This window comes from Ictidomys tridecemlineatus, chromosome 3 (genome assembly GCF_052094955.1).
Source record: "Ictidomys tridecemlineatus isolate mIctTri1 chromosome 3, mIctTri1.hap1, whole genome shotgun sequence".
NCBI classification, from domain to species: domain Eukaryota; kingdom Metazoa; phylum Chordata; class Mammalia; order Rodentia; family Sciuridae; genus Ictidomys; species Ictidomys tridecemlineatus.
The window spans coordinates 204,289,410-204,309,151 of NC_135479.1; the positions used below are offsets into that span (position 1 = coordinate 204,289,410).

At 43.9% G+C, this 19,742-nt stretch overlaps 1 protein-coding gene across 6 annotated transcripts in view; it reads right to left on the minus strand.

The window, feature by feature from the left end:
- The window catches only part of Tiam1 (TIAM Rac1 associated GEF 1), a 359,774-nt gene that overhangs the window by 20,631 nt on the left and 319,401 nt on the right, over window positions 1–19,742 (minus strand). For 5 of the 6 annotated variants that reach the window (XM_078044523.1, XM_078044519.1, XM_078044520.1 and 2 more), the window contains 6 exons: window positions 10,369–10,548; window positions 9,559–9,627; window positions 8,551–8,676; window positions 5,108–5,216; window positions 1,442–1,621; window positions 1,242–1,360 (listed from right to left, as the gene is read on the minus strand). In XM_078044523.1, coding sequence (XP_077900649.1) covers window positions 1,242–1,360; window positions 1,442–1,621; window positions 5,108–5,216; window positions 8,551–8,676; window positions 9,559–9,627; window positions 10,369–10,548 — 783 coding nt within the window. Of the gene's footprint in view, window positions 1–1,241; window positions 1,361–1,441; window positions 1,622–5,107; window positions 5,217–8,550; window positions 8,677–9,558; window positions 9,628–10,368; window positions 10,549–16,524; window positions 17,074–19,742 lie in introns of those variants that run through there. The other variant, XM_078044524.1, reaches the window with a different exon arrangement.

The following is a 19,742-nucleotide window of genomic DNA, read 5'->3' on the forward strand; positions in this document are numbered from 1 at the left end:
AGAGTAGCCATATCCATTTTTTTCTATCTCTGATGGATTAAGTTATCTGCGGGATAGGTTGAGGACATTTCTCATGTTCTGCTCATGGAGGGAAATGGAGGGAAAAAACTGTATTTACTTGAAAACTGAATGTCTGCAGCTCTCCCTGGGCTCTCCAATTCTAACCCGTGTGGTGCCTTTGCAACTCTTACAAGGCACGGGGTATAGACATGTAAATCTGTCCAGTCTGGTGCTGGCCTGGTTCCCTCCAGCCGTGGAAAGCAGAGCTTACTTCCATCTACAATTCACTGCAGACACAAATCCCTTCTCCAGACATAAACTGGTGATCTCTGACTTTGCCAGCGAGCTTTCAGAGCACCTGCCCAGGTCGCTCACATCTGGTGAGTAAATTAAATATTTTAGTGTGTTTACTGTTTTCATTTCTTTGAGATATCACAATTTTGCCTCTTTGTCAATGTTATCTTTAAACAATCTGAAAACTTGTTCTGTTTCCCCGAGGACATAAAAATCAACTTAGATAACGACCTTTTGTGTCTCTGAAGGGAAGGTATCTTCTCCAGTATAAACAATCTCCTAATCACAGCAGGGTGTTTCTCCTAGCTTTTCTTCTCCTTTTCATTTTTATTTTTAAGGAGGAAAGCAAACCTGAATTCACTGCTCCCCTTGAATCTGGAACAGAGACTGCTCCATTAGAGACGATGGGTGTCATTACGTATCCTATCCCTATGATTCATCTCCATATTATCTACATTTTCCCCCCATGTGAGTCCCTTTCAATGACTTGGGGACAGCTTTCAGTTTATGCTAAGTTTTTCTCAGGTGAATCTGTTCCTGTCATGGCCTTTCCCCCAACAAAAAAGATTTAGAATCATTGAAAACTTGCCTTCATTCGACAGACGTTTGTCTAGCACTGACTACGAGCCAGATGTTATTCTGATCTCTGAGGACAGCGCCTCGGCCTTTAATGGTACTTAAAACAGCTCAGATTTGGGTCATGAAAGTTCATTTGCACACTTAGCACAGAATAAAACCAGAGCTCCCAAAGGGGAAGGGGCAAGCAATAAGAACAGGTTTCTTACATTAAGAGTCCAGTGGAGGAAAAACATCTCACGATGCAGCCTTGGACACGGGGCAAGAGTTCCACCAACATAAACAACAGTGTCCACCTTGTACTTACAGCTCACAGCTCATTAAAAGAAGAGCAGCGGACCTGAGCCCGGCTCCACGGACGGGCTCCTCACCTCTTTCTTCTCACCAGTCTGCTCGGCAATCAGCTGGTCAAACACGGCCCCGAATTCCTCGTGGATCTTCTGCATTTCGTTGATATGACTGGCGACCTTGTTCATTGTCTTGATGGCCACTGCAAGAACACAGGTCATGACATGAAGGGCTGCTCAGAGTGGCCCTGGGGGCCCAGCGGGGAGGCCTGCAGTGCGCTCACCGTCCAGGTGGTAGTGCTCCTCGCTGTCGGCGTCTGTCAGGGCAAACAGCTCCTTGAGCAGCAGCGGGTACTTGAGGATCCTCTGGATGGGCTTGATGAGGTACGACTCGAGCGTGGACGAGTGCTGCTGCCGGGGGTTCTGGATGTCCAGGAACGCCTTGAACGCCGTGTCCGTCTTGGCTGGAAGGGTTTAAACACAGGCTGTCAGGGGGGTGGCCCAGGGGACTCCCTTGTCTGCATTCCACTCACTTGATCTCATCCCAGGACGGAGCCGAGACAGGGCAACAGGAAGAGGGTGGAAGAGCACAGCTCAGACCCCTGGACGGGCCGGGCAGTCTGACTGTTTATGAATTTATGGGGGGATGCCAAAGAGTTCAGAGGATCACAGTCTGTAGATCCCAGTCTCCTGGATTTTCTCCTTAAGTGTGTCTATTTGTGCTGATGTTTTGACATTCGGTCCTTTACAGACCCTGGGAAGGATGCTCCTCCCAGGACTAGCCAATTTAAGAAGATGCTTGCCTACGAGCAGCAGTCAGGGTCCCACACCTGACCCTACCCCATGGCCACCTCTTCTACGAGGGTAGGGTCCGGCCTAAGGAGCTCAGGCAGCGCTTTCTCACCAACCTCCCTTTCCCAAAAGTCCCAGTTAGGGAGCCACTGCAGGGAGGGCCCCAATAGGGAGGGAGGCACGTGCCTCTAGATGATAAGGAAACATGGCCGTGCCTTCTGGGTGAAAAATAATGTTGTGGGAGGAAAAACTTCCTAAGCTTTCTATGAGTCTCTGACACTCTGGATCACTTTTCCCAGAAGAGGGAAAATGACTTAATAGTGGATGTATGTCCAGGCTGGGGAATACCTGGAGGTGCTGGGAGGGTGGTATGCCCTGAGCAGGAGCCCAGGGGTCCAGTCCCTTCCCCCACACCCTTCCCTAGTGTTTCTTCCACTTGTCTGCTCCCGAGTTACACCCTTTATGATGAACCGTAAACAAACACAATCAACATCTGAGCCTGCTCCTTCTTCCCACTCAGCTCCTGCATATTCATCTGGGTGAGTTCTGCCATCAGAAATTAGATTCAGCACTCCAGGGATTCAATATTTTCACAATAGCACCTGGCAAATCAGAGGAACTCCATTCTTGAATAAATGAATAATGACTTTAAAAAGCTCGGTGGGCATATAATTTTGAAATAAATTCACTCACACACACACACACACACACACACACACACACACACACACACACACAAATGCATTTCCATCCCCAGTGGTGAGGAGTATGAGCTAAGACCAAAGATACTGCAAAGGTCATCCTAAAGTTGTAAAGTGACTCCTCTGTCTTTACTCAGTTCAGAAAAACAAGAAAAAATCACGGGGGAAGATCTCCCAAGATCAGAGTCTTTTCATCCCTGTAAGTCCTATTAAAAGGAATCATACTCCATAGGTTCAGCCATTTCTCTGCCTTTCAAAGAAATCCCTAAAGAAAAAGGACTCTAGAGGTGAGTGACCCAGTGGCCTAGGTGCCAGGGAAGCTAGGCCAGGTGCAGAGCCGACACATGGGGAAGCTATGGCTCCCCTGGGCCATCCCAAGTCTTCAGCCAGGTCTAGGAGAAGCCTAGGAAGCACCCACACACATGCACACATCCCCATTAACACTCCCCAAATCATCAAGTCCTGAACGCCGCCGTGGGTCTCTAACCCACGACATCCACTTCACATCAGAGGAAGGCAGCGTGGTCTGCAGGAGGGCCACTCCCTCCAACCCGGCCAGGAGTCCCTGGTGCACTCAGATTCTCTAAGAGCTCTCTTCATCTTCTCTGCCAGTTTGGCAAATAGAACAATGTAGGTCAGGCCCACTGTTCTAGTTTAAATGACGGTATAATATTTTTCAGGTGCAAAAGATAATGTTACTGAATTAAGAAAAATCCAGGAGGGCAGAATTTAATCTAATTAAGTGATTAAAAAAAAAAAAACATTAACTGCTTGAAGGAACATAATGGGTAAAGCTCTTCCAAACAGTTACTTTAACAATCTGACAACAGTTAGCAATTAATAAAAGTTTTGAAAGAAACACATACACACAGATCTACATGACCAACGGGGCCTGTGTTAAAACACAGTGACGATCAGACAGCATGACAAAAAACCCGCTGCAACCCACTGCACAGTCCACCCCCGATGACAGGTGTCATTACCTGGGGCGGGCTCTTTTCCAAGTCAGAGGCCTGTGTTGTATTAATATTTCCTATAACAAGTTTTAGATTAAGTTCGGCTAGTTGTCTTTGGCAACAAATCTAAGCGCGACACGTGGAAATTATTTACATACCCAGGGACCTGATTAGCAGATGTTTACTTGGCAGCCACAGCAAACTGCTAAGTAGAATAGCAAGCTGATTTCCAGAGATTCTTTGAAACTAAACCTCCTCTCGACTCTAGTGCTTACCAAGGAAATGTTTAATACATTTTGGGTGTGGGCGTGAATCTTTATTAATATTAATGGAAAATTCGTATACATTATGTATTACATTGGCTTGTGAAAACCATTTCATTCAATAGAGGTGGCATTTTAAGTGGATACATAATGACTACATGTTCATAAGTACAGGGTGATATTTCCATACATGTACACAATCCGTGATGATCCAGAGTCCTTAGTGTATCCATCACCTCAAATATTTATCATTTGTTTCAAAATTATCTCCTCTGGTTCTTCTTTATATATATATATTTAGTTGTAGAGAAACACAATACCTTCATTTTACTTAATTTATTTTAATGTGACGCTGAGGATGGAACCGGCTCTATCTCTGAGCCACAACCGCAGCCCCTCCCCTCTGGTTCTTTTGAAGCACATATTATTAACTATATAGTCAGCCTATTGTGCTAGAGAATTCTAGAACTTATTCCTCCTATCTAACTGTGTTTTTTAACCTGTGAACTAACTTCTGTTTCTCTAACTTCCTGTTCTTCCCAGGGTAGGGACATCTAGTCTTTTTTCCAAGATCAATTTTTTTACCTATTGCCAACCTCCACACACTGACTAGAGAAGCAAACTACTTCCTAAAGACCTGCAGGATGTTTCATCTTCTCAAAACAACTCAAGAAAAACTCCCGGGGAAGGGTGATAGCTCAGCATAGGTTGCCTGCCACAGCACCATAAAAACAAAGGAAGAAGGAAAGGAAAAATATCTTGTCACTATAAAGACTCTACTTTGTTCTGTGCAAAAGTAACTGCAACTAGCAGTTTTCATGAAACGACCTTGGCAGTGGTGTCCGTGGCTGTTACCATACCCCTCGGGGCATAAGCAGGCGAAGGGAAGATGAAACTCCACAAAAGGGCATACGAAGTGTGGTAGGTTGTAGCAGAAGTTAATGAAACATCGGAATAAAGTAGCGGTTTTTAAACTCCCCGTGTTTTTACGTAACTGCAAGATGACCCATTATTCCAGCCCAAAAATGGAAATATCAAACTTATATTATCAAAAAATGGATAAAATGGTGAATTCAGGAATGCATTTGAATTCTCAGTACCTGTGTCTGGGGCTTGCTGGAACGTCTACCTGGCAGATCAATGACTTAGATTTCTAGAAGCCACCAAGCAAGTCAGACAGACACATGTAACTTAGCAGCTGACACACTTGCCTTCCGCCTGGTACTTGGAGGCCTTACCTTTCACCAGGACCTTGGGGACTTTTGTGTGGCTGGCACAGAAGGCACTGTAGAGCTTGAAGCGGTCCGCGTAGTACAGAAAGGATCCCCCCAGAGAGAACAGCACTTTCTGGATTTAACGAGAAAAAGGGCAACTGGTTCATTTTCTTCTTCTTTTGGACACATTGGCAGGATACAGCAGGAGCTCACAGCTGCCCAGCCCTCCCCAAATCAGCGCCACACCCACCCACCACAGCTCTCTTTGCTCATGGTTGTCCTAACATTGACTGTGAGGAAAAGTGAGTGTGAGAGGTGTGCGAGAGGTGTCGGATTCCATCTTCTCCATTTTTACAGTGGAGATGTCCCTGGTTTTCCAGGGCTGTGTCTTTTAATGGGCTATCTAGGATGTTTCAGTGTTAATGCCAAAAAAATTACACATGTATATATATAGATAGATAGATAGACACACACACACACACACACACACACACACACACACACACACATGAATGATGTTTGGAAAAGGCAGAAATCTGAATTCTCTTAAGAGCTCCTGTTGGGAGACAGAAATGACAAACCAAATAAGTGTTGGCAAGGATGTGGGGGAAAAGGCACACTCATACATTGCTGGTGGGACTGCAAATTGGTGCAACTAATCTGGAAAGCAGTATGGAGATTCCCTGGAAAACTTGGAATGGAACCACCATTTGATCCAGCTATCCCACTCCTCCGTCTATACTCAGCATAATATAAAATCAGCATACTATAGTAACACAGTCACATCAATGTTTATAGCAGCTCAATTCACAGTAGCTAAACTGTGGAAGCAATCTAGATGCCCTCCAAAAAAATTATGGCATTTGCAGATAAATGAATGGAATTGGAAACTATCATGCTAAGCAAATAAGCCAATCCCCAAAACCAAAGGCCGAATGTTCTCTCTGATATGTGGATGCTGATCCATAATGAAGAAGGGGCATGGGGAAAATGGAGTAACTGTGATTCGGCAAAGGTGAGGGAGGGGTAGGGAAGTGGGGGTGGGGGCAGGAAAGATGGTGGAATGAGTGGACGTTACCCTAGGTACATGCATGACTGCATATATGGTGCAACGCTACATTGTGTACAACCAAATAAATGAAAAGTTGTGCTACAATTGTGTACAATCAATCAAAATGCATTCTGTCATATATACTTAATTAGAATAAATAAAATAAATAGAAATGACAAACCAAACCAAGGTAGGAAAGGCTCACACCTACCAAGGCAGGAAACACATTTCCCTGATCACCATGCCTCCTTCTTCAAAACCACCCTCCCCACCAGCAGGGAGCAGGCAAGAACATAAGGAATCTGGGCAAGAAGAGAGCTCCACTTTGAAATGAGGTGCCATCTCTCAGCCTCAGGCATCCCTGCAGAATGGAAACCATGGTGGCCTTCCCTATGGGGACTTGAATACACTTGGGGTGGGATGCTTTTCATCATACACATTTCATATACATAAATGAATAAATGAGTCACAGAAAAATATCCTCTATGTTTCACACTGATCTCATCTTCTCAGAAAGAGGCTTTGTTCCTTTAGGATTAGAATTAAAAGTTGGGTTCCAAGCAAAGGATAAGGGTTTTGAATCAGTGATAAACCGAGCTCCCAATGTGCACTTTATCTAATGCACAATGCAGGGAGAGTTTTGATAGTCTCTGGACAAAAAAATAAAAGTTTATTGTAAATCACACATGATGGGCACAGTTGGTAATCAGAGGCCTAAGTTCTTTTCCTATGTGCTCTACTTTTCCTCCTTTACTTTTGGAGCCCACATGCTTACAGTGCCAGCGGGAGCCACCTGGCTCTGAAGATATCCTCCCAGCCAGGCCCAAGAGTTAAATAAGACAAGCCACGGAAGGAATGCTCTCCCGTAACGCCTCCCCTCACCACATTAAAGCCCTTTGTTTAACTTAATATTTACAAAGCGCTGACTACACAGTAACCACAGATACAACGTTAAGGTTTTCCTTTATCCTTCCAGTCTTAAAAATCAAACTCAGTATCATAAAACTGCAGGGCAGATCAGTAGAGCAGAAGAAGGAGACTGAGTGTGAGGGAGGAGGGAGGACAGAAAATGGGCAGGAATATGGATTAATTTACCAAAATCACATTATAAGCACATACAAATATACTAAGGAGAACTTCACCTCTATATACATGTAGAGAGTACCAATCAAAAATAAATGAACAAATAAGCAAAAGGAAAATCGGTAGAGGAGGGAGAATAGGGGGAAGGAGGTGGGGTGGGAAAGACGGGGGAAGAGGGATTGAAATCAAATTCTATTCATGCATGATTTTGTCAAAATGAATCCAACTACTGTGTATAATAATGTATAATAATGTTCTAATTTAGAAAAACACAAAAAGCTAAGCAGTTAGCAATGCTTGAATTCTGCAGCTATTTAGATAAAATAATTTCAAATACTAAAAAAAAAATTTTGATCTCAGGGGACACAGAGTACGCGGATGGGAGCACATATATACCAGACCACATCTGCGCACCAGACCACGTGTGCTCCTCTGTGGCACTTCAGAAGGCCTCTCACAGGCTGAGGTGCACTGCAAGCTCCCAAGTGGAAACTTCATCAAACTGATTTGAACCTACCTTAGAAACAGGAAACAGAGCATGGCGCTGTGGGTGGGTGGAGGTGAGAGGCAGGAGAGAGAAACCACAGGGCAGGAAGAGGCTTTGAGGGATCATGACTATGTCCATGGTCCTGACTGTGTTGATGATGTCACAGGTGTGTGTGTGAACCGGGTCATCAACTGTACGCTTTAATTACCTGCAGTGCATTATGCCTCAATTAATCTGTTCTTTAAAAGTATATAAAGATAACACAGAAGCCAATAACATGCATCAGTGGAATTTTGTAAACTGAGGCTTCGCATAAGAGGGAGACCTCTGCAATAAAGTAGGACCAGCCAGGAAAGAGGAAATGAGCTCTGAGCATCCTTACTAAGGCACTCGTCATCAATCCTCATTAAGGCTGCCAGGACACTGTGTGCTGAAGATCTACTTCCTCCCGAATAATGATACGCATTTCTATTCGGCAAAGCTTCCCAGAACAGGATAATTTAATTTGTTTACCGGGAGACCAGGGGTGCGATTTTAATTTGCTAACAGCTAACGTTTGAAAGACTTCCTCATAAACAAAACAAAAGGTTAAGGTTGGTACATCTTCCAAGTAAATGCAGCAGCTGAACAATGAACACAAGTAGATGGTATCAGTCCTCCCTCAGCCAGACTTGCAAGATAACCCAGCTCCCCTCCCACTCCCTTGAGGAACACCGTGAGCATCAGAGCTGACCAAAGAGACCATAAAGCCCCTGCAACCAAGGCATCGGAGGCTCAACCCGATCGGAAGATAACCCACCCAAGGCAAGAAGAGGCGGCTTTGCGCTATTCAAGGTTGAGACTGACCTTAAACTGGTCGACTTTCTCAAGCTTTTCCAAATCAGGTACCAGTCTCACTCCATCTTCTAGGGTTTTAAGGAATTCTACTTGAAACTCTACCATTTCAGTTAAATTTCCAAAGAGCACGTCAAGCTGAAAAATTTTAAAAATAAAGTTTTGATCCACCCATGTTTTATAAATGTTCATAAACGTCTTTTGTATCCTATCACAAAGTTTTTCTATGGACACTTAGCAATTAGAATAATGACCCCCCCACACAGATATTGAAGTTTTGAGATAAGACTAGATTCCTTGCTTCGCCAGTTTCCTTCTGGGTTCTTGTCTTGCAAATTTTGAAGAATAAAATCCACAGACAACACAGAAGGGAATAGTAACGGAGTAGGATTTATTTAAACAAGAAGAGGAAACTCCCATCATGCAGGAGGGGGTCTGATGGAAGAAAAATCCATTTTGGTGTGCTAGTTTAGGAGTTTATATAAGGTTCTGGGTACAGCATGGAGTCAATCTATGTTAAACAGGTATTGGAGACAGCACCCAAAACATTGCCCAAAGTCTATGTTAAACAGGCACTGAAAACAGCACCAAGGCTAACACGCCTTTGAGTTTTAATTCTTTCTATCAACTTCCATCTGGATTTACTCCACCTTCCTGTTTTCCCTCCTGTGGGATCTTGATGTTGGCTGGAGGCACTCCCACAGGTGAGCTTCATGGCCATTTTCAGTGGAAATAGGCCTGGATAGTGTTTATTAACATTTCCACTGGTTAGTCTCCAGCTGTGGTTCTTGCATTTGAACAAGACTGACCATTGGTATTTCTCACTACTACCAGAGGCTACGGCAGCTCCTTACCCTCCAAGTGCAAGCCAATGTTAACAGGCAATATTTGATCCAGCTATCACAACTAAATGAATTCAAAATGCTTTGAGTACCGTGTGGGTTCCCTGTTCCTTCCTCTTTACTGGCAAGTCAATCTACAGTGAGAAGCTCCATCAAGTTAACAGGATTTTCACCATACCTCATCTTGGGTGAGAAAAGTCTCCTTTTGAAGAGGTTTCAGGTATCTTTCCATAAGACAGTTTAAGTCCTAAAAGTTGAAAGGACACCTAATTAGCACATTTAAAAGTGTAAAGAACATAGAGGAGAAAAACAGATGTTGTTCCAAATGCTGACATGACAGTGATTAAGGTCCCCGAACTCAGGAGTAAGCCAAGCTCTTCTGTCAGCCATGGTCTCTGCTGTAACTAACATCGTACCCGGAGAGCAGGCATGAATGACATGTGAGACATGAGCATGGCTGTGTTCCAATAAAACTTGATATGCAAAAACAGGCAGCAGGCTGCATTTGGCCAAAGGGCCATAATTTGCTGATTCCTGATTTCATTAAAATGCAGACAAATAAAAACAGATCACACTGCTTTCCAACGGGGAATGCAAAGGAACGTCAGAAAGTGTGAATACAAAGAAAACAGACCTGAACCCTTCTACCCAGACTCAAATAGACTCTGAAGATGATGCCCTCAAATTTTTGAAAGACAAAATTCAGTTTTAGTATTAGCTGTACAATGTTTAGAAAGGTCAGAAGGGTCATATGCACTAACATAACCTTTCTTGGGTAATCAATTATATATATACATATATGTAAATTGCTGTAAGAATTGATATGCTTCCTTAAAACTCAACGGGCATCTCAACATTCAGAATAAAGGCCAAATTCCAAAGGACAGTCCCAATGCTCCAGGTCCCCACAGTTGCACCTCATCCCTCCAGGGCAGCGCAGACACCCCGATTCCATTCTCTGAAGAGGAGGAGGGAGGGCAGGACATACTTTCACGTAGGTGCGCTCTGTCTCCAAGAGCTCGCAGATCACCTTGCGCAGTTTATCCGCGTCTGACAGCTGCCTCATGGTGGCCAGCTGAGGCCCCGTGGTGTCCTGAGGAGACGGGCTGGGGTCTGAAGGGTTCATCTCATGCAAACTGCGGCAAAACGCGGCCACCTGTTCTGTGCTCTTCAGAGCAGAATGGAGAAAGCAAAGCAGATGCAGTTTAGCCTTCGTTCGAGAACCGTGCCTGGCACCTGTCCCTCCTGGAGGCGTTTCTTCCTGGTTAACGAACTGTCACATATGAATTAATCTCATTTCCCAAATTGCTCCACATATACAAGAGCACATGGATCGCTGAAAACAACCATAACAACAAGGGCTAACATATATTGAGTGCTCATGGCAGGTCACACACTGATCTGATGCACTTAATCTTCCCACCTGCTGGGCAAGGGCTATCATCATTCATTCCAATTTAACAGCTGGGAAAAAGAAGGCCCAGAGAGGTTAAGTAACTCATCTGAGATGACACAGCTAGTAAGTGGAAAAGCTGCGATTTGAACCAGTGTGTCTGTTTTAGAAACCTGTATGATTTGCGGGTGATGGGGAAGGGGTTCTGGGACTATGAACTGAGACCAGGGTCTGGCATGCTAGTAAAGTGCTCAATCACTGAACTACAAAGTCAACCCAAAGCCTGCCATCTTTTTTTCTTTCTTTCTTTTTATAATACCTTTATTTAATTTATTTTTAGAGTGGTGCCAAAGATGGAACCCAGTGCTTCATGCATGCTAGGCAAGCGTTCTACCACTGAGCTACGACTCCAGCCCCCAAAGCCTGAGATCTTAACCATTCCAGAAGAAGCTGATAAATCAGGAGACACAGAAGTTATCCACAACTCACGCAACATACAATTCAATTAATTACCAGACTCACTTCATTACACAATCTGCTTACTTTACAATGTTGGAAAACAATTTCTTCCCATCTCCATTAAAAACTGGCTCTGAGGCGACTCTAGAGTAAGGCAGATACCCATCCATTAAAAAAAGAAAAATATGTTTCTCTCTCTCTTTCTAGATTCTCCAAAGGCAGAAAGGTATCACCACCCCACACAGACCTCGGTGGCAGATCCCGTTGCCCAGTCCCCAACCGTAGAAGGTAATGATTCAGGTTAAGTCTGTGCAAGATTTTGTTATCAAGTTGAAGTTTAGGATTCTGAAATTCCAACCTGTCTAGTGATACAAAACAGTTCTAAGCTTGGGCTGCTGCAAAACCAGTGTGGGCAGCCATTCTCTCCTTTGGGGGGCACTGGGGTAACTTGGGGAGCTCTCAGGCATCCCCCTGCCAGGTGCACCCTCAGAATCATTTTAATCAGAATCTCTGCAGTGGATGCGCACCTAATGCCCCAGAAGCTATTTTGAAGCATAAAACTAGTCTATTTGTCCAAATGCACCATTCTATGTTGGATGGATGCCTCTTTGAGGGCAGCAGCTGCCTTTTGTACTTCTCCATGCTGCTTCTACTGGCTAATTCAACCCTAGGTACAAAGCACGCATTTCCTGCAAAGAAGGGCGCAGGTAAAGAATTCCTTCTCTATCACCCAGGAAGAACATGAGCATCCTCCCCCCCAAACTGGTTCACAGAGCTGAAGGTCAAGGCTGGCCTTCTGTGCAGGGCAGGGAAGGAAAGCTAAAGCCACGTGCATTCCAAGGGCAATTTTTAAACACAGAGGAAGGCAGGTAGCAGTAGGAGGCCATTCCCTCATTAGCATATGCAAACCAGAGTACAGACAGAACAAAACAGGAAAAACTGCGACCTAACAAGGATGCATGAGCAGCAGTGTCCACAGAGGAGTGGAACTAGATCCAAACCCACACACCCATTATTCTCATTTGCTTATAACTGCTGCAGTTGGTGTGCTGCTCCCACCAACCCTGGTCTCACAAGCCAGAAGTGTAAGTCACCTGCCAACCACACCACTCAGTGCTCTCCATGGAATTGTGTTTGACAGTGAAAATCCCCATGGGAAAATACACCAAAATGGGCTGCACTATTTACAGTACGTGAACTCTATCTTAAGATATAACACTGTTTAAAAACAACAACAACAACAACAAGACTATGTGTTTTTAATCAAGGTTTTCAGTAGAAATAAACCACCCAGTTTTATTTAGTTATGATAAAATTTTACTAACTCAATGTCATTTAACATGTAGTCAAATAGGACTTTAATCTTAAAAAAAAGAAGAAATATATCCATGTTAACAAAAGGTTCAAGTGTTTTCCAATGATCCAACGGTGACTATAATAAGCACCACCATAAATAATAATGAGGGGAGAAAATATGCCCACAGAAATGAAAAATCCCATGGACAGCGGTGATCACAGCTGACAACCAGATGCCCTGTCCCCATCTGACCCAACTCTCCTCTGCTGCTTTGATGTGGTACCCAGAAAAGAAACTAGACACAACCTGTGTACAACTGCACTCCTGTTCCCACAATGCTTTTCCAAATAGTCCCTTGAACTGCAGCTGTCTTTCCCCCCACATCACTCAGTAACCTACTCCCCATGAGAAATGTACCAACACTGTAGTCCCGTTAGCAATCCTATCACTTAGACAAACCATCCCCATGAGATCTGTGTTTCCGCATTTTATATGAAGTATCTCCCTTCACCAAAGGCAAAAGTCAAAGCAAGGGCGCTGCCATGGCAGAAAATTCCAAAAGATACTTCCCTCTGTGCCTCCAATTCACATAGTCACCAGCCTGAACCCCCAAATTCCTGATAGCCTGTTGTCCTCTTGCAAAAGTTAAAGACGGATGAGGGTAACTGCATTCTTCCAACTATCACCACTGGGCTATCGCAGAGGGGAACATTGACACCTTGTTGACACTCCAAAGGACCTTAACTTGCAATAATCTCATTATAATGATAAAGAATACATCAGCCAGGACAGATCCCACCATGCCCAAATTAAGGAAGAAAAGAGGAGGTGGCACCCTGATTCCTAAAAACCTCCCTTTTCATGAAAAACTCTGATGACAGCATGCACCACACGGGCTTCACTCCCCTTCCAGAAAAAACCCAGATCCCAGAGCTGCACAGGGAGAAGGTGCTTTAGAGAGAGCGCCCCTGCTCCATCCACTGGCCACAGAGTGGAATTTCCTGCCTGCTCTCAGAACCCGCAAGTTATTTATAAACAGTCCTGGGTAGGAACAAGAATCCGTACTGGGTGACACCAACCCAGTGACTCCTTACCACTCTCAACCATATCCTGGAAAAATGACAGAAAGCATGGGTGGGGGTTTCTAGGTTTTTGTTTCTTGTCACACCATAAAAACTTTTCCATTTTTACGAGCACGAGCAGGGCAGATGACTTGTCCCCTGGGCCAATTTCACCCCTCGGGGTTGGGGAGTCCTTAGTTTAAGCAGAGCTGAGGCTGGCAGCATGTGGGCCAGGGTTCACTGCACCCCCAAACAGCCTGGCTACTCATCTTTCCCCTGTCACACCCTCCCAAGTCCTGGATTACCTTGGCAGCCCTCCTTTATCTGCAGTGTCCCTTCCTGAGGTTTCAGGTACCCACACTCTAAAAACATGAACAACTGCCCCGACTCTCTCAGGAGGGAGAAGCCGCACCCACGTAACTTTTATTATAGTAAATTACACTTTATGTTATTTGTTTTAATGTATTATTTGTTATTGTTAATCTCTTATTGTGCCTACTTTACAAATTAAACTTAACCGCAGATATGTACGTGTAGGAAAAACAGCATATAGAGGGTTTAGTATGTCCACTGGGGATCTTGGAATGAGTTTCCCACCAATAAGGGGAGACTGCCGCACCTTTAGCATCCAGTGGACATCTGAGAACCCCCTAGGGTTCTCTTCCCAGTTCAGAGTCTCAGGTATCCCTTCCTCATTAGACACGTGGCTGACCCTCTGAGATTTAGCTGGGTGGTCCCAAGTTGAACATGGACAAGGCCATTTCCCCACTGGAAACTCTGCTCCCTGATTCAAGGTACAAACTTTCAGGTATAGCCCAAGGAACTGAGTCCAAATGAATGTAACCTGTTTACTGTCAATTACATGTTGTTTGAATAAAGAACAAAAAGTACCATGGGATTACAATTGATAATACATATAAATATTAAGGTTTTTTTTTTTAAAATCATTTATTTATTTTTGGTACCAGGGATTAAACCTGGTATGCTTAACCACTGAGCCACATCCCCAGCCCATTGATTGATTGATTAAGAAAAGGTCTTACTAAGTTGCTGAGGGCCTCCCTAAGTGGCTCAGGCTGGCTTTGAACTTGTCATCCTCCTGCCTCAGCCTCCTGAGCTGCTGAGATTACAGGCGTGTGCTACGGTGGCTGGCTTAAGGGGTTTTAATTACAAGATTCTTAAATTTCTGCTTGGAAAGAATTAATTTAAAAGGATGTCATAAAGTTTGAGAACTGTGTTTGATTAAAATGATACCCCAAAAGTATCCTTGGAAGGAAGTACGGAATGCAAGGCTTCACTTTTAAATCTGCTGTCCATCCCCATTGCTGCGGCCCAACTTCTAATTTAGGTCAAAACCCATCAGGACTTTCTCATCGTGGCTCAACCAGGATGCGGCACGAGGGGGGGGGTGCTGAGGCAGTGCTCAGCCCTGCTCCTCCACTGGGGGTTAGATGGAGACCCCGTCACTCACTCACAAGCACAGGACCTGCAAGCACCCAGGAAGGCGGTCTCCGTGGGAGCCCCAGAACCGCTCGGCAAGCCAGGCCTCCTGGCTCTGGGGCAAGAACTGAGGCCTCTGGCAAGAGGAAGATGGTGAGGGTGTCTCAGTAGGAAAGCACAGGCCGCTCTCCACTGGAGGACTGTCATCCGTCACCCTGGAAACCAAAGAGCACTACAGGCGTTTGAGAGCCTAAAACTGCTAGAGAGGAGCCGAGCTGCTCCACCAGGAGGAGGAAGATGACCCAGCCCACAGAGAGCCAGCACAATGGCAGGAGGAAATGGGCCACTTAACTGAGGCCAGCGCAAAGCTCAGTGTTTATAAGATCTCTTTCCTCCTGTGGAAGATGAAAAGAAAGTACAGGGGGGGGGGCAGACTCTTCAGGACACTGTCAACTCCAGCGACCCAGCATTCAAGCTTCCCGTTATGCAACCACCAAAGCAGTTTCTGCTTCCACAGGAGCTGAGTTCTAAAAGTGTTCTCTGGCCGATTTAACACATCCCACAGATTTAAAAGGGGCCAGAGTGGCCTAAAATCTTACAGCCTTTATTTAAGCACTTTTTGGGGACAAACACCAGAGCACTGATGCCATGATTTTGGAGCCCATGATACATCCAGTGGTAGTTTCTATAGTTCTCTATCACCTTTTTTTTTTTTTAATCTCTTTTTGAACAAACTTCAAAGAAGAAACAACTACCAAGGATGAAGACTTATTTGTGCAAGTCAGACATACCCATTGTCAAAGTTAACTTCATTAAGTGACACAGACTGTAATACTCAACAGACTGATGTTAACAATAAGCTATTAAAAGGTCTAATTGGGTTTTGTTAAATTCTCCCTCGCCATGAACCACTACATTTTCTCTTTGAGGTAGAATTTACTCTAGGAACTGATCTTGAAACAGGCCAGTTAATGTTCAACTGTTCACACATTCCTTGAGCCAATCTTTCTCTATCCACCTCCTTCTCAAATCAGCAGAAGTAAAGCCCAAAACACTGAAAGCTTTATAGAAGGAGGCAAGTTGAACACCCTTCCAAGCTGCTTGCCGATCCATCACTCAGCCTTCCCAGTTTCCGGTCCTGAGGTCAGGATAGGGGAGGCTTTGTGCATCTAACACAAAATACGCTTAAAATCTCAACAACCAAAAGAACAGGACACTTCCATTGACAACTAGTAAAATAACACCAATTTAAAAAGCAGCCTTTCTGCTCTTTAATTATGAAAGAACAGATAAATGTAAATTCAACTGCATGCTAACTGCTGACCCCCCACCCTCTCCAAACTGCTATAATATATCTTTTTTGTCAACAGGAGGGGCCTTAGAGCCAAAGCATAGAACACGGGGGAATGGGACATTCAGATTGGAAAACAAATCCACGGAACAGTCGTACCTTAAACAAGGCTAGAAAGAATTGAAACAGCAAAAGGCGCTCACCAGACGAAGTGTCCGATACACGGAGTCACCAGACTTGTCACTGTCTTCGATCCTGGGCTTGCGCTTCACTTTCCACAGAGCAGACAGCATCAGGGATAGATTCTCATGGTAATTAACTCGACCACCCCGTGTGTTTAGCAGGGAAACAGAAGTTTCTTAAAATACACAGAAAGCACCGAATGCATTACAGCGCCCCGGAGAGCATCCTCTCACGAGGCTATCCCAGACTGGTTCTGCCGTGAAAACCTGAGGACGGGGACTGGGACGGCAACCCCCACGCGGCACCTGCTCCCCATCCTGCCTTCTGGGAGGCTGTCAAAGGCTGACTGGTGACCGAGAAGTCATGCTTTGATTTCTACTGGCGAGACAACAAAGGTCCAGATAGGGACAGCCAAAACAGACGTGAGAACAAAGCACAGAAGCCTCCCCAGGACGCGAGCGCCTCTACCCTGCAGCCGGAGATGAGCTGATTGGCCAGCATCCTGCGCTGCACGAAGATATTAAACCTGCCCAGCTCGGACGTGGTCAGTAGCAGGCAGGACACTGGAAATGACTTTCCTTAACAGTGCAGGCTTCACAGTGGGTGCTAATGCCTGGTTGTGAGAGCCAGACATTTCAGAGATAAGAGCAATGTGAATTTAAAAGAAAAAAGAAGTCGTTCTGAATGGGAATGTCCTGAAAACAATTCCAATACATTTCCTACTTGGAGAGCAAGGTCACAGCTTCTGGGGCCTGGAATGCATGACCCAGGATTCCCAGGACCTGAGATGAGGAGCACTCGGCTCCAGAAACCAGGGTTTTCCATTAGAAACGGGGACAGGACAATGAGCAGCCAGTGGCTAGAGGCATTGGAGGCTGTCACCCACAGTCACCAGATGAAAGGCCACCAGACTGCCCTGCCTTGTGACAGCCCCACCCTCAGCCTGTGGCAGTGACATTCCAGTGCCACCACCTCTGGACAACAAGCACACAATTATCTACTTGCTCAACTCCAAAAGGTCACGTGTAGCAAAAACTGCTACTCCAGAAACTTGAGAACCATGCAGAACTCCAACACGCTTTCTCTTTATCCTGCCCAAGGCTGTGAAAAAGATGTTGTGTCTGCTGAGAACTAAAAAATAAATATTAAAAAAAAAATTCTCTCTCTTTCTCTCTCTCTCTCTCCTCTCTCACTCTCTCTTTAAAAAAAAAAAAAAAAAAAAAAAAAAAAAAAAGCAGCCCACTGACAAGATAAGCAAAAATATTAAACCACCACCAAGTAACAGCCTGATATAGTCAGCCAGGATAAAAACTGATGATGCGTTCCTAGTTATTTAATTATATCTCTGCACCCTACAAATGCAAGATACAACTGAAAAATGACTTTGCAGTCTATTCTCAGAAAAAAAAATCCCATGTTATATAGGAGATGCCTCAAAAACATTTAACCTTAAACAAGAGACTTAGGACCTCTGCTTGCTCTAATTTTAAAGCATGAAAAAAAGACATCCAGAGATATTAAGTGGTTCATGGCTATGTACCCAACTGACTTCAAGCACCACTAATTAATTAATCCTGTCTTTAATGAAGCCTGTATTTAATACCAGACCTTAACAATCAGGCCAGAAGTGAGTTTTAACCATTAATAATACAAGACCTGGAGCCAAATTGGGTCGTCGTATCCTGTTTTGCCAGCACAAAGCTGTGTGACTCTTAGCAAGTCATTTAACCTCTCTGCTCTAGTATTCTCTGCAAAACAGGAAAAATAGAGTATGACTCTTAGGTAATGTTGAGAGGATGAGTTAATAGGGAATAGAGTTTCATGTATACAAAATGTTAAATTAGCATGACTTCTCATTTATTATTAATAATATGCAGTAGGACCTGGGCACCGAGATCTGCTGGTACAATAGAAAGATTTTTGCTTTCAAATATTCTAAATGAGACTGAAAAGGCTGTTTTAGTTAACAAAGCAGAGAGGAATGGGAAGAGATGGTTTCAAAACATCCAGCCGTCCCCCTCCCCAGAACTTGTTGCCAATAGTTTTGAGGAAATTCTCTTTTTCAGAAAGCCCATTGTGAGATTTGACAGAGAAACCTGGGAATAGCCCTGTCCCTGCTTTGGACCCCCTGCTCCCATAGGGACCATGCCGTCAGAGACACACGGGGCCAGGCTTCAAAGCCTGGAGCCTCTTCCTTCCTCTGCACTGCTAGAAGCTTCTATTACAGAAGACTCTGTTTGAGATTTCATGACTCACTATATTTAAAATGGAAACAATTTCTCAAAATCCACAGGGGAATGAGAACACTGAGCTATTACAGTGAGGTAAAATGATCCAAGTTAAAAAGTACTCAAAAATAAATGTTTAGGAAAAAAGAGGTGTTTTCCAAAGTGCAATTAGAAATTGAAAATAGCATATTTAGGGCTGGGAATATAGCTCAGACAAACAGTGCTTATCTAGTAAGCATAAGGCAAAAATGTGTGTGTGTGTGTGTGTGTGTGTGTGTGTGTGTGTGTGTGTGTGTGTTTATTTACTTATTTTAGTTCCTCTAATAAAATAATGTAATACCCTTCAAAATATATCAGTATAGAAACATCTGTCTCTCTTAAGGGCAACCAGATCCCTCCATACCACCTCCCCCAAAGTGGATAAAATTAATTAAATTTAAAAATTAAATAAATTAATTGAAATTAAGAGCCATATAAATTAAAAAGTTATTTTAGCAGTTTTGTTTTCTGGCTATAAATGAAATGTCTCTATTAATCTGCTTTTTAGTTATAACCAACAACATAATGACTTTTAGTCCATAAATATTAACATTACATTTAAATATTTAATTTTATACTGTGCCCAACTTAAAAAAAAAAATCCAGAAATGACTATCGTACCATGGTGAAAGGGAAATAAATATGGGTACAAGAGATATTGAAGACAGTAAAAAAAAAAAAAAAGTCATATAAATATAGAGGGAGGAAAAAACAGGAAATGGAGGTTTTAAAAATAGCTCATATTTGAATAGCATATTTCCACGATCAATGATGTGCTTTCCCATAGCGAGAATATTCGACCCACTCAATAATCCAATTGTGGTTTAAGAAGCACCCTGATTCGGCAGATGAGAAAAAAAGGGTGTAATTTAAATGGATGTGATTTATTCAGGTTAAGTGGCTGATAAGTGTCATGCCGAAGAATGAGAAACTGGTAGAGTCATCCACATAAACACACCAACAACATTATG